The sequence below is a fragment of the Miniopterus schreibersii genome (genome assembly GCF_964146895.1).
Source record: "Miniopterus schreibersii genome assembly, chromosome: 6".
In the NCBI taxonomy this organism is placed as follows: domain Eukaryota; kingdom Metazoa; phylum Chordata; class Mammalia; order Chiroptera; family Miniopteridae; genus Miniopterus; species Miniopterus schreibersii.
The window spans coordinates 77,573,567-77,588,338 of record NC_138107.1 but is presented as its reverse complement, the minus strand read 5'-3'; the positions used below and the strand labels follow the sequence as shown (position 1 = coordinate 77,588,338).

Sequence of the window (14,772 nt, the reverse complement as noted above, 5' to 3'; positions counted from 1 at the left end):
GAGTTTGCAGGTAAACGTGACTAGAGATGAGAAAGAGCTGCGATTTAAGAATGATTCTCATGCCCACTATGAATTAAAATGAAATGGTGGCGGTTGAAGGGTGAGTTTCTCCCCAGGTGCTGGCTGCCTGAGTCCTGTGCTGCCCCAGGGAGAGGCTGGACTATGGCAATAAGCTGCCCTTCCACACGGAGGGGGCCTGAGGGGACTCGGATGCATGGGAACTTGCCTCTGATTTCAAGTTTTCTTTGCTGCCAGCTCACATCAAATCAAATAAGCCAGGATAAAACCCATGCAGTCCTCTCAACATCTTCCATCGACCTGTCTCATAAACTAGCATCTACTTGGATCTCTCTCTCATCTGTCCAAATTCCCTACCCAATACTCCAGCCCCTACGTTGGAACTGGGTCTCCACTCTCAATCTCTGTGGGAAAATGCTAGGGCTGCTCTAATCCGCCTACTTTTGTTATTTCCATGGGGGGTTGTGCTGTCCCCTCATCATCTGCTCCCCACCTTCCATATAAACATGTGCCCTTCTCAGGTGTGGTCCCAAGTTCATGAGCCTCTCCTGAAATTTCCAGCTGATTTCCAATGCATCATCACCTGAGTGCACATCCCAGTACAGACATCAACGAATGAGGACAGTTGTATTTGTGGACGCTGTGACCAAAGCCATTTGGCTGTCCTCCCCAGAGACAGTCTTTGTACCCAGGACAAATATAACCACATTTCCCTGAAAAACAATATTGCATGCAACCCTAAGGGTAAATTGTGTTTGGCTTTCCTTCTGCATAAAAGTCAATGGGAATCAGATTTGCCATGGCCTGTGCCTCAGGTGTTGGCCAAAGGCCAAGCACATACTCACGCAGACATGCTTTTTCTATGTCAATGCAACGTTTTCCATGTGCAGTTAAGTGGCACATGAGGCTGCTCCCTGAAGTAAATAAGTAAACCCACTTCTGTGCCTTACTTTCATATCTGTAAAAGCAGAACCGGTCATTTGAAATGTTTACATCATTCACTGGAGAACTGTGAGAAGTGAACTATATTTCTAAGCATTTTGGAAGATGAAAGGGATGTTACTGAAGAATGTACAGCATTCAAAAAAAAAAAAAAAAAAAAATCACTTAGTTCTAGTCCTGCATTTAAAACATAGTTTTGTGGGACATGATTTTGTTTTAAAATAACCCAGGTGCCCAAAAGTACGTTAGGAGATTTTATAGTTTTAAGGCTCCATGTAAACCTTCTCTGGAACTGCTGGGGACAGAGCCCATGTCTATTAGCGTGAGAGACACCTCTGTTTATAGAATGTTAGCGCTGCGATCAAAACTGACACAGGCCAGGACATGTGAAGTTAACGGCAGTGCTTCGTCCTGAATGTGAGCTACAGGGCTCCTTCTTTTCCACAAAGTCTGGATTTTAAAGACAGACTTGGCTTTAATTTTCAACTCTCTGGCTTTTCTCAATTAGAGTTATAGTCACACAGTTATTTAAACAAATGTCTTTGAACTTCCTTAATTTAAAAAAGTGACCCTTAGGTTAATGAATGTTGTAAAATGCTTATTGTTTGAGCAAATGAATTGACTTCCATTCTGTAAGTGGGTGTGGTGGAGGCTGAAGTCTCACAGAGGAAACCGAAGATATTTTTACTCTTGCACGGTGCCGACCGTCCATAGGTCAGGACAGGCAAGTTTTCCCTTTATCCCCTTATTACAAATGCCCTAAGTTAAGCTGCTCATAAAAAATGGATGGGTGTCGAATTTCCATTACTAAGAAAACAACACCCAAGTATATAAAATGCGAACGGAGGCACACGGCACTTGATCAATTAAAGGCAAGTTGGGTGGATGAAGTTCTTAGCGAGTCTCAGTTAATGACAAGGACCCTAGAGAGCATCTCCCACAGTAAGTGGGTGAGGGAAACACAGAAGTCACCACCCTTTTCAGGCACCATCTCAATGAGAGGTGCCTCTCCACTTACTGGTCAATGCAAGTCTCCAACAGGGTATATCAGAGCATTTTTGTAAATGGCACAAGATCTTAATGATTCTAAATAATAATGTGTTTTCATATTGGTGACAATCAGTTATCTTAACACAAAAAACAGTAGAACTCCGCTTTGTCTGAGCAGCTTTATTATATGTACCTTAGACTGACAATGAGTCTCACAGAGGCGTGCAATGAATCACCAGGAAACTTTTTTTTTTTTTTAATAGAGCTACCTCTTTTCCTCCATGGGAGATTCTGGATTATAGGTCTGATGTGGGGCTGGGATGATGCTAGATAGATAGACAGATAGACAGATATAGATGATAGATGATTGATAGATAGATAGATAGATAGATAGATAGATAGATAGATAGATAGATGATAGATAGATGATAGATAATAGATGAACAGAGACAGATACAAATAGATAATAGATAACAGATGATAGGTAGGTAAATAGACAGATAGGTAGACAGACAGGGAGATAGATGGGTAGACAGACACACACACACTTTAATCCCACAAGCAGTTCTGATGGGCTCCCCACTACTTGTCTTAAGTGGTATATGGCCACATCACTCAACTGCCAATAAAAATTAATTCATAGTTTCTATGTAACTATTAGTGCTGGAGAAAAGATACAACTCAGGCTTTATTTCTGCCAGTTTGTTCATTCGCCCTCTTAGCCTGGCCCGGCTGCACTAGGCAGTGACTCATGCAGGAGACCAGGCCCCGTCCCTGAGGAGTCTGCAGTCTGGCTGAAGAGGCAGACACATAAAATAGCATCACAATTCACCTGGCAGGTGCTGTAACAGGAGAGGAGAATACAGCTTGGGAGTGGAGGCAAGAGAACATTAACTCCATCTGGAGGAATTGCAGACGGGCCCCGGAGCTGGGTCTCATTCGAGGTGGAGGGTTTTCGAGGTGGCGACGGGGGATGCGGTCAGTGCTTTCCATGTAGAAGGATCAGCATGTTGAAACTGCCTGTGTTCCTGGGGTGTATTGGGGAGCGCAGAGCAGCCAGACCAAGGTACATGTGCTCGAAGGGGACGGCAAGAAGGAGCAGGGGGTGGAGCAGGGTGGGCAGTTAGGGTGGGGATATAAGGTACATCCATGCAGGAGTGACACTACAGGCAAAACAAACAAACAAGAACAGAATGTGGGGCCCCTGGAAGTCTCCTTTGTAATCCCTGAGGGCTCCCCCAATACCGAATGCTTCACTTGCAAAAACATTTAGAGGTTTTTTTAAAAAGCCCTCTGTCAATTACACATTTTCAAATGATCCTTATGACCATATTACATAAAATATTATACAAGATAAGTTATTTTAATTTTACTGTTTCCAATAAAGGTATATACTGAACCTAGTGTAAAAAGCATCATTTCCCAAAATACCCAGAAAAACAAGTTATGAAACCATCCCTGTGCTTCACTATTTAAGGTCACTGATCTGAAGCTCATTCTGAGGGGTGTGCGTGTGTGTGCGCGCACGTGTGCGTGTGTTTGGAGGGGGAAGTATCAGGTGGGACAGGACCTACTTCTCCATCACTGAAAAGCAGGCCGCCTGTGGCGAGTCACATGGATCCAGCAAATATAGCATCGTGTCTAGCGGCGGCGCTGACCCAGCCGCTCGGCACAGATCCACGGTTAGCGATGAGAAGTCACTGCGGTGCTATTTGGGGACTAATAATGTATAAACTCTCGACAAGGGATGTTTAGCATCTCTTACTAGTTTAAAGCTTTACATGTTAAAGTCTCACCAGAAACTGTTTGCCACTGCAGCGAATCTTCACTCGGTGTTTACTTTGCCTGAGACGCTGGAGGGAAAGCAGCCCCCGTCGGAAGCAGGGCCTGGCCCTCTCTGTGTCCTTCTCTGGTCAGGTCCGCACGCTCCGAAGGGCTGGCGTACAGAAAGCCTGCAGCCAGCTAACTTGGTTCCTGTTCTGACGCACTGTCCAGAGCCTCTGCTCTTTTGTTTTCAACTTACTTCCTCGAAGGTCTCAGTCACTGTCACAGCCTCACATTGCACCTGGAAGCAGACAATTCCCCAAGCACAGATTCTCGGCTAGCCCAGCCCATTCAGAGACAGGGGGAGGGCGAGGGCAAGGGAGGGGCAGAGAAGAGGCAGGGGGGAGAAGCTGGGTGCTGGCTCCTACTTGGTAGCTATTTCTGAGTGTCTGTAACAGTGGTTCTCACCCAGGTTGCTCGTATCAATATTCTGGGGAGCTTTTAAACACATACCAATATGGTGACCCCACTCCAGGGACTCTGATCTAACCTGCCCAGAGCCGGGTGTATTTTGAAAGCTCTCCAGGTGATTCTAATGAGTGGCCAAGTCGAGAACCAGCGCTCTAGCACTTCGGAGGGCACAGCAAGCGTCTACGATGTGTCCACTGCCCTCAAAATGCTTAAAGTCCGGTTGGGAAGCAAAGACTGAAATGGAAGATCATCTCAGGTAGACCACCACCGAGTACCAACTGTGTGGCAAGTTCTGCTAGTGCCCTGAGAAAGGCAGGGCCAGAGACCACTCGGGAAGGTACCATGAATATGAGACATGTGCTGGGCCTTGAGACAGCGCCGGGCTTTCCTTACATTTCCTCTCCCGTCCACACCATCGCCTCACTCGAGAGCCTTCTACATGGATTTCATTCTTAGGAGCTTCCGTTCTTGCCTCTCTCCCATCCATTCTTCTTATGATTTTGCTTTGAAATCATCAGTCCTATCATGTCACACGTCTTCCTAAAACCTAAGGCTCCTAAGGTTCCCCAGAGCCGTAGAATAGAAGCCAAGTTGCGCATGAGGCCCCTTGCACATACAAAAATGTGTGAATGTTTATGAAAGAAACACTCAACTACATTTTTTTCTTACCCATGCACTGACTTCTATCTAAGGATGTATTCGGATATTCAGATGTGGTACGATCACCTTCAACACTAATATTTAAAAAGGAATTTCCCTTTGGAAAAATTGCTCTCCATTAATGAAATGGCACATTCGACTTAATTTTAAAACATATATTATATGCTGACTACATCCCAGGCACTGGGAAGATACCATTGAAGATACAATGATGAAGACTCCCCATTCTCAGTGGCATTAAAGATGCTGGGTTGAATTTTGCTATTGTCAAAAAGAGCTGGATTCCAGTCTATAAATCACCCACTTCTTTATTGAGTGAGCTCTTACTCAGCCTCAGTTTCCTCATGCGTAACTTGAGGAAATTATATTTACTTACAGAGCAAGTAAGAGTGGCTGCAAGAATTAGTGATGTAACATGTGAATACTGAAGTTGGTGCCTAGGACATAACAGACATTCCAAAAAAGTAAGCTCCCTTTCTTTCAAGACACTTAATATTTCGTTAAATATGACTTGCCTTTTTAATATATGTTTGTGAGGCTTGACTTACACAACATTTTACATATAAAATCTCTTATCATCAATTTTCGATACTTCATGGGGAACGATAGTTTGGGTTGTGAAATCCGCACATTACTCCTAATCTCACAGGTGTAACTGACTTCCAGTCGTTTCCAAGACAGGTCTGAGTCCCAGCTCCCTCTCCCTCTTTCCGTTATCAGATGGGGGTGCCAATGACCAATGAAATGCCCCAAAGGCCAGAAACAAAGAACAGCAAGAGAAATCCTGGGCATAGATGACTCAGATATTTAATTCCTAAATAATCAAGCTTTGCTATTTATGCAAACAGTTTGCTAGTTCCCAAAAGTGGCTTTCTAAATCCGGAAACAGGAAGCCGAGAAGAATTCGAGAGAGGAAAGGAAGGTGGAAATGAAAAGCAAGAATAAGAATAAAGCAGTTCTCAGTGATTTCCAAATCTGAGTTATCCACCTCACAGCCAGGCATCCCCTGGAGGGCCCTGGTTACGGGACTAGGAAGAGCTGCATTCTATACTCTGTCTTGGGGATTTGCAACACATATCAGCACAGGAGAGGAATCACATGCTAATTCCACTCGCATGTTACAAAACCTGTTTTATATTGTTAAACTCAGCCATTTCCCAAATTGCCTGAACACTAAATTCTTTATGTGTGTGTGTGTGCATGCCGCTGTGGCTGTATCAAGGGCAATTAATTAACACACTATGGAACTGTTACGGAATGGCATATAATTTAGAAAATGTTGGATTACTGATTTCTCTGCCACCAAAATGTATTCTTTATTCCTATTCTCCATATCTCTTCCAATGGTTCTTCTTGATCCAAGCACGCCATTTCACAAGAACTCCCATTTTATCTTATCAATATAGAAAAATCAGAATTCAGTTCGCCTTGGGAAAGACGAGTGGTTGCAAAGAAAAAACCACTCAGAACTAATTCCCGTTATCTGAAAACACACACACACACACACACACACATACACACATACACACGCAACTTTGTTTTAGAAACAAAGACTTTGTCCTGCTTCGCCACACTCTTAAGCCGAGTCTGTTGGTTTACTCTCAGGAGGTCAAAGTTGCTCTACAATTAGAGTAAAAACTACTAAGAAAATTTAGTGCCACTTTTAAAGAACTTTTACCTTTTAACGTGAACCTATTTTTCCTTTTAAAGGGATGGTGATTTCCATAGTAATACTGTCATTTTGAAAGCCAATGTTCCTAAAAGCAGATTATTTATCAAATTTTAGTCTCTCCCTTAGAAAAAATATCTACATGAACCCTGGGTGTACTTGGTGAACCATAAAGTGCTGCAGCAGCACAATGGGCTTCACAATAACTTCAAAGGAAAACACTGTAATTACTTGTTTTATAACTAATAAAATGTTCAATAGTAACTATTTTTACAATATAAGGGATATTTCAGAGAAAAAGAATAAATTTCTTTTTTAATTAAAAAGAAAATCTGTTCTATACTTTTATTAAGTTCACTCCCCTGCATCAAGGCTGGTAATACGCCCCCCAAGAACACACACACAAGCACACACATAAAGGCCTTCTAATGCATGCAATGTATGCATATATATTACATAACATGTATATGTCTATATAACATTACTATATTTATAAAAAGTGTCATGGTTAACAAAATTGCAGCTACTAAGACCAAGATATCATGAAAGTAGGATAGAAGAAAAAGTTTTAAATTGTACCAAATATAGTTTTCAAACATAGCCAAATGCCCTAGAAAGCATTCCTTTCCAAAGCAAATTAATTCACATGAAAAGTGTACTCCATTAGGTAACCATTCTCCCGAATCACCATCTTCTGAGTTCAGGAACTCTGCTGGGGCAGCCTGAGCTGTTCAAGTAGCTTCTCCTACTGGAGTTTTGAACCAGTCTGAAATAAAACGTCTCTGTGCTTACATCTGCTTATATAACAGCCTGGTCTTTACCAAAACCATTTCAGTGTTGAGGGACATGTTTCTCTGGGCCTGGTCTTATCTCCACCTGTGTTGGAAAGATTTTCAAGAAGCACTGAAAAGTCTTCCTTTCTCTATAGGCTGGAGGGAGAGGGGGCAGGGAAGCATTAGCTGCTGTGGGGTTTACTGGGATGAACTACATCATACGGAAAATAGAAAAGATTTTAAACTGGGGATAAAACAAAAAAACCAGAAAACCACCCTGTATTAACTCAAATCCATGGTTAGTAAGGAATTTCATGTGTGCACATGTACCCATGCCCGTGTGTGTGTGTGTGTGTGTGTGTGTGTACACCTTTTAGTGAATTAAAAAGTCATCACTGAACAGCTACTAGGGTTAGTGGGTCACATAGAACTATTTCAAACCCAACAATTCCAAAATGGAACCCATTGTCTTTCCCTTAAAACTCCTCTGTGCTCCGTAGTGCAAGACTATTATCTTAGATTCTCAAACTAGAAACCTCAAGGGTCCGCTGTGACTGGTCTGCTTCCCCTGCTCCTCATGCTCTACTGACGCAGATCCGATGCCTCCCTCAACCCCGTTCCCGTGGCGCCACCCACATCCATTTCCCACTACACCCCTGGGACAGTCGCCTGACGGCCCTCAGCTTAGAACTGCTTACCTTTCCACAGCATCATCTCACTGCTGCAGCCATCTGCTAGGGTCTGTGTTTGTCCATAATGCAATCCTGCTTCAATTTTTTGATGGTTAAACAGCCAACATGCATTGAGTCTTACCATAGGCCAGCTATTGTACCAAAAGCTTTATACGTATCATCAAATCTTCTCTTCATAACAATCCTGAGATGGGTACAATTTTTGTTGCCACTTATAGAGGAGAAAATAAATGGCTACAGAGTTTATAGACCTTGTTCACAGTCACTGGGATGCAGGTGGCAGAGAGGGTTTCCATCTTGGATTATTTAATGCTCTTGCTCATCCCATTATAAACCTTTCCTCTACTGGTTCCCTGATCATTCCCCAGTCTCTTTTGCAAGGAGCTGGTAGACTGTCAACTTCTCACATTCAGTGATTGTGCACCAAGGCTCAAAAACCTTTAAGCCACTGGGACAGAATGCAAGGTGAGGACACAGTGGCTCTCACAGATGCCACCTCTCCTCCCAAACGAATGTGCCTCTTGTGACCCGCACACAGTAATGGAAATATCTTGGTCTCAAGCAAGATATTTAAAATTAGCCCAACAAATGCTACAGAATGTGTGATGCTCTTCTGCCCCTGTAGAATATGAAGTTACATTTCAAAACATTGGGCCTTCTTACATGTTAATCACACTACTAATCAGCTTTGCCTCGGCACTCCTTTCCCCAGCGCATCCACGAGGACGCTTGGTGAAGGCTGGGTGGAGAAGCAGCAGAGGCAGAAACACAGGGGCGGAATGACAAGGACTGCAGTTGGAGCCATAGCCTTGCTTGATAGGAGAACATCCATACCAGCCACAGAATTCACAAGAAAACACAGGCACACGAAAAAAGGAGAAAAGCTTAGATATTGCTAAAACTGCCCTGACATATTCCACACACACCGCTTGATAAATATTTTATTGTGATTCCAGGAAAAGCTTTTAAAGGAATACATGCGCCAGCAGTTATGGGCAAGGGATGCCTCCTTCTCAGAGGTGGGAGGACTGTCAGCTCTCACCTGCTAAGGAGAGGGTGGGGAAAAGCCCACCAGCATGCCGGCTGAGATGTCCTCACTGACAGATTGAGAACAAAAGTCAAAGGGCCAGAGTCCCAGGCAGCAACTCTTCCTTACGTGTTAACGGAAAATGCACACAAATACCTCCTAGGCAGCCCTCCGTGTGATTTGAATAAATCAGAGGCACTGGGCTTGTGCGTGCCCACTGTTGTGTTTTGCATAACAATTTATTGCCAAACCCCTGCAGGAGGAGGCCTGGCTCCTTGGAATGGATGGTGCAACCGTTAGGGCTGGTGCTGAGCTCTACACTGCTGGCCTCTCATATCCAGGCCTCGACCCATTTCTGACTGGAAAATTCAGGCAGGTATTTAACATCATTCTCTCGTTCAAATTAAACTGGAGAAGTTGCAGTATTCCAAGTTAACTGGGAGTCCGGGTAAAATGTTAAAAGTATTTTGAGCTTTGTTTTCTTTGTTTTTGGCCACTTACTAGTACCATCCTAAATGCCTTCCTTACAATCAATACAAGTTACTGAAGTGTGTGTGTGTGTGTGTGTGTGTGTGTGTGTGTGTGTGGTGGCGGTGGTGGTGGATATCCACATGTCCCTGCTAGACAAGGCTGCTTACATCATCAAAACATTACCATGAAAAGTGATCACTGACAGGCAATTAACTATGATGAGAAAAGTGTTATTTCTGAAATATTCAAATAATTTAATTTGAAAGCCTGTTGTTCCACTCAAGGGTTTACATACTTACATTTGGGATTTCACCTGCGATTGGAAATGATATAGAAATTGCAGCTTTAAAAGCTACTCGACACAGTGTGTAGTCATAAACGTGTCAGAAGCAGAGGTATTTTATTAATAGCACCTAAAAGCATAAATAGAAGTACAAATTGTGAAAACACTTATCTCCCTAAGCTACAGTAAGCTAAGAAGTAAATCCTAGCCCTTGGCATTTTTTTAAATCTACAAAAGGACTGCTATAGTAGGTTCCTTCTTTTCTTAAATGGCCTTTAAATAAATACAAGAGTTAAGAAAGGCATTTACTTGAATTCAAGTGATTATGCTGCCAGGACCTCAGTATAATTAATTGTGGGTGGCAGAAGTTTTAAATGAGCCTAAATTAGGGATTCTAGTTTATTTATTAATTTTTTACTCTACTGCTGTAATTAGAGAAGCCTTGGGTTGATCTTGAAATTGTGCCTTGTCATGGAACATCATTCCTACATGCTTTTATGACAAGCCCTATTGGCATATTTTTTTAATGACCACAAATGTGGGATACAATGCAAATATACATCAGTCGAGCCTCCTTCCACCCCCCCCCACACACCCTGTTATATCTGTTTCCTTTCGTTCACAACCCTCACATTTTCACCCCTAAGATTGTACTGTTCCAATTTTTGCCAATGTCTTCAATGTCAAAGAAAATTATTTTAGTCACAGAGTCTGGTAACTTATTTCATGAAAGAACACAAAACACTCTGCCTCCAAAATCTCCGCTTGCCTACGCCGCCGGAACCAAGGGCTGAAATAGCCACATTTCATTTCACAAACAGTTACTACAAACGGGTGGTCTTATTTTGTGGAATGTGCTGTAAGCGATGCCTCCTCTGCAGAGCTGAGCGTGTCTCCAGGCTGCGGGGCATCCCTCTCTAAACCTGCAACCAGCTGAGCAACTGAGCTAATGAGTTGCAGGAGGCAGAGGATCCATAACACGTTTGGGAGAATTCTGCGTTTAGGATCTCTAACACCAAAATGGGGAGGAATCCCGTAAAAGTTCAATACAGCAGAGAAAAAGTTCTACCTGAGGAGCAATTTTATGCTAATCATTTAATTGGCATTAGAATATTTCCACAGTCGTGTTTGTCTAGCTGTCGAGATATTAAAGGCAAATATACTTTTAAAAGGCACCTGACTGGCCACTAATGCCTATACCCTGAAATTGAAATATCAGAAGATATTGAGACATTTTCCACCCTTCATCCTAACATGAAGACTAAGCCTCAGACAACAAGCATTCACCTGCTATTACACAGTTCATACTGCTAACACTGAAAAAAAAAATTGTGTTCAGTTCATTAGCTCCATCTATCTTTTGCCACCCTTTCGCAAGTTGTTTCATTAACTGCATGCATTCTAGCACACTGTTCTGAGCACAAAGGGATCCAACGGCACACTTCTGCAGCCTAAATAAAATAACAGCGCAGTCTCCCCAAAGGTGACTGTGGAATTATCATCTGCCTTCCCAATTCCCGAACTTCAAAGCACACACATCGCCTTGTGGACAATGCGGCAGGGTTCGCACATGCCATGCCTCCCGGTTTTAACATTAAAGTACAGAGCAAGACTCGCACATAGACAGACATCCTGCAGGGAAGGACGCAGACGGCCAGGGAGCCGGAGGGCGGGAAGGGTCCCCGCTCGCTTCACCTACCGGCATTGTCCATGTCTCGGGAGTGGCGAGCGAGCTCTGCAGCCTGCGGCCGGCTAACGAAGCACCCTGCCCGTCTGCTGATTACCGGTCCCCGCTGGCACACGGAGCACACTCCATGCACTGTCTGCAGGAGACGCCGCCAGGAAATTTATATCTCCAAGGATGACAAACAGCCATTAGGTCCATTACAGGCTGATTAAGAGAGACTGAGCCTATCAAGTGGATAATTGAATCCACTGGGGTTTTCACCTCTGTTCTAAGCAAAGGAGAGGAAAAAAAAAAAAAAAATCACTGCAGCGTGGAGTGTGTTGCACGTTTCAGAAAAGACGTGCACAGGCTATGCAGAGCGCAGGGCTGCTCCCCAAGATGCCAGAGCGAACTTGAGCAGGGAGGCAGAGGTAATGAAAGGTAGAAAGGCATCTTGAAAACACAATGCACGATCCTTTCTCTGCAGCTGGTCGAAATGGGGTCCGGTCTTCGTCACTCATCTCACGAATGACTGGACAACTTTTCAATGTGAAATTTTACAGTTTACTTGTAGTTGTTATTGCTGTTGGGGACAAGCAAGGAAGAGCAGATAAAACATTTTAAGACAAAGGCTATCTTCAGATTTTCTGCTCCAAGTACGTGCTAAGAAGCCGAGTCCTGCATTTTGGTTGTTTTCTTCCTGACCAGTGTTTCTATTTCTGGTCAGGATTCCTGCCCACCTAGCCTAACAGAGAAAGTCAGAGGACTTTTAATAAATGTCACTAATCATACAAGACATGATGGCCATATATATCAAGGGGCGCTAAAGTCCGTAGGCATTTCCGTAACAGGGATCTGAGGATGAAGAACACTGCTTTGACTAACCCAGGAAAACCCATTTCACTTCTTTTCTTTAATTTGGCTATAGAAGGACGACCCTCCAAGACACCTAGAGCTGCTGACACCACCAAAGCACAAGGACGGCCAGAGTGCCGAGGGAATCAGAGGTCACGCCCTGTGGCTGTTATGATGGGGTTAGAGGGTGGGGAGAGCATCTCTGTATTTTCTGCATTTTCTCAGGGAAAGTGAAAAAAATTTACAATGGCCTCATTTGACCTCTGATACAATGAATCCCAGTACAGTCAGATTCTACAGGTTTTTTACTTTGACGAGTTTTTAAAAAACAGTTTTTGGTGTTATTGTTCCGCAGGGTTGTTGAATCTAAAAAGCAATTCATTTGCTTAGCATTTCTTTATGCCATTGGAATTTCTAGTGACAAACCACTTGTAAATTATTCAGAATCTAGTCTTCCATTTCAGTAGCTTCTAAATATTTTTCCTTTTAATGTAATTTCATGTTTACCTATGGATTTGGGGCTCCTTTATTGTTTAAGCAAAATACTTCATTTATGATATCATAAGTAGTACAGAAGTATTTTCCTCCCAGAAAGGTTGACTTTCTCAGTGATTTTGCCCTGAGATTTTTATTCCTGTTCTTTTAATTCTGTCACACAATTTTGAGGACATATCACTATTAATTTCAAAAAAATTCTTCATATGTTTTAAAAAATGCTTGGATCCCTTAAGATTGAAATCACTGTGGCTTCCATGCCTCATCTTCCTGCCCTGATTAAGACTGCTAACTACCCAGAGTGTCATAAGGAGAAAATCTAGGGCAGACTAACTTTTTTTTTTTTTTTTTATTAAAGAGAAGAGTTAGGAAAATACAAAATATAAGAGAAGGAGAAAATACATCATGAAGACTGAGATTCTGGAAAGGAGTAGCTAATAAGTGTCATCTGCTGGCAGTGTACACTAATATAAATGTATTTCTATTGGCTGTGTACAGTTCAAAATGTGGCTTTTGGTTATTTTTATTAATACAGTCAGTCCCCAATATTACAAATGGATTGTGTTCCAGCGTTTGTTTTGTTGGTCATTTGAAAAACACTTTTTCTCATAAACACTGATTGGGTTCCAAGGCCAGACCATTAAACATTAAACACTGCTTAATTCATGATATGATTTATGTAAGATCCACAATCTCATACACAATTCTAAAATTCAAAACCTTCTGAAAATCTTAAGGTTTTTTTGGTGGTGTTTTTTTTTAAGTTTGCCTCTTAAATGCATCAGTGTTACAACCTGAGCAGAAGTGATGTGAGGCTATTTAAAATCTCTATTTATCTCACTTAGGATATTATGTTTTGCTACAGAAATTCTGATGTTATCGGTTACGGGAATCTGTTCAGATCCTGCTGGGGGTGATCCATAATATATAATATAGGCATATGTTACCTTTCTAATTTTGCGATTTAAAGGGGTAGAAAATAATCCTTTCTAGTGTTTTGCCACAGGGCCCCCTTCCTTTTTTAGGAACTCCCTCTCTCCCTCTCACACCTGCTAAGTACCCGAACCTCTCTAACTATTGATGACGTCAGACATAAACAAGGGGTGGGCAACACAGAGAGGGGCCTAATTAAACGAAACTAATATTGAGTGTCTGTTAGAGATGGGGGTGTTTAAAAACTGCATAAATTCCCACGGACACATCTGCTTCCTGTCTCCCTGCATTTGCCGCCCAGCACCACCACTGTCCCTACCTGGCACCAGAAAGGCAAAGTGACAGTGAAAAACCCCACTGAGTGGCCTCAAGCTCCAGGGAGAAGCCAGGCCCGTCCTGGATTTAGTTCCGACCCATATTAACATGCACTCATTAGGGAACGTCTGAGTAGAAAGCGTTCACCAGGCTCTTTCTCATTGGCCCAGAGAAGCTGTATGGCATAGCAGCAGCGTCAATAAGCCTAATGTTCGACATCATGTTTTAAATATGAGTTCAGTTCCCATTTTTTATTAACTTCCCCATAGGTATATTCCTCAGCTTTCTTAGAATCAGGCTGATCTGCTTGAGGCTAATGGTATCTCGGAGCACTTGCATCCAAAATACCCTCAGTGAGATTCCACCGACAGAGAGGAGGCTACGACCTGCCCCCGGCCGGGGTTTTAAGGGACGGTTTGTCTGAGGTTGACCGTAAGGTGTTCGTGACTCTGGGTCTGACCAGCTGAGGGGGCAGGGGCAAGGCTACCAGGGGCATCCAGCACCACCTTCAGATGCATCACCGAGGACCTGGTGATCAGCTGGCCATTCTCATATCTTTCTCCAAAAAACTATTGGTCTCTCTCTTTCAATTTCAAAGAAGAAGAGAAAGTCTTCGCTTCCCAGAGAAGTTTTTCTCATTTCATAATATTCCTTAACTTTTCTGTGAGAAAGTTACCTGGATTTTGGGGACACAGGGAAGAGCTGAGGGTAGGTGGCAATCATGCTCTGGCTCTTCTGACTGAAATCT

General features: G+C 42.9%; 1 protein-coding gene across 4 annotated transcripts in view; it reads right to left on the bottom strand.

The window, feature by feature from the left end:
* Positions 1 to 14,772, bottom strand: part of PHACTR2 (phosphatase and actin regulator 2) — a gene marked incomplete at both ends in the record, with an annotated part of 197,920 nt that overhangs the window by 129,140 nt on the left and 54,008 nt on the right. Inside the window, one exon of one of the 4 annotated variants that reach the window (XM_081141281.1) lies at positions 11,460 to 11,919. The exons of 2 other annotated variants lie outside the window; for them this stretch is intronic. In XM_081141281.1, coding sequence (XP_080997407.1) covers positions 11,460 to 11,472 — 13 coding nt within the window. Of the gene's footprint in view, positions 1 to 11,459; positions 11,920 to 14,772 lie in introns of those variants that run through there. One more of the 4 variants, XM_081141277.1, reaches the window with a different exon arrangement.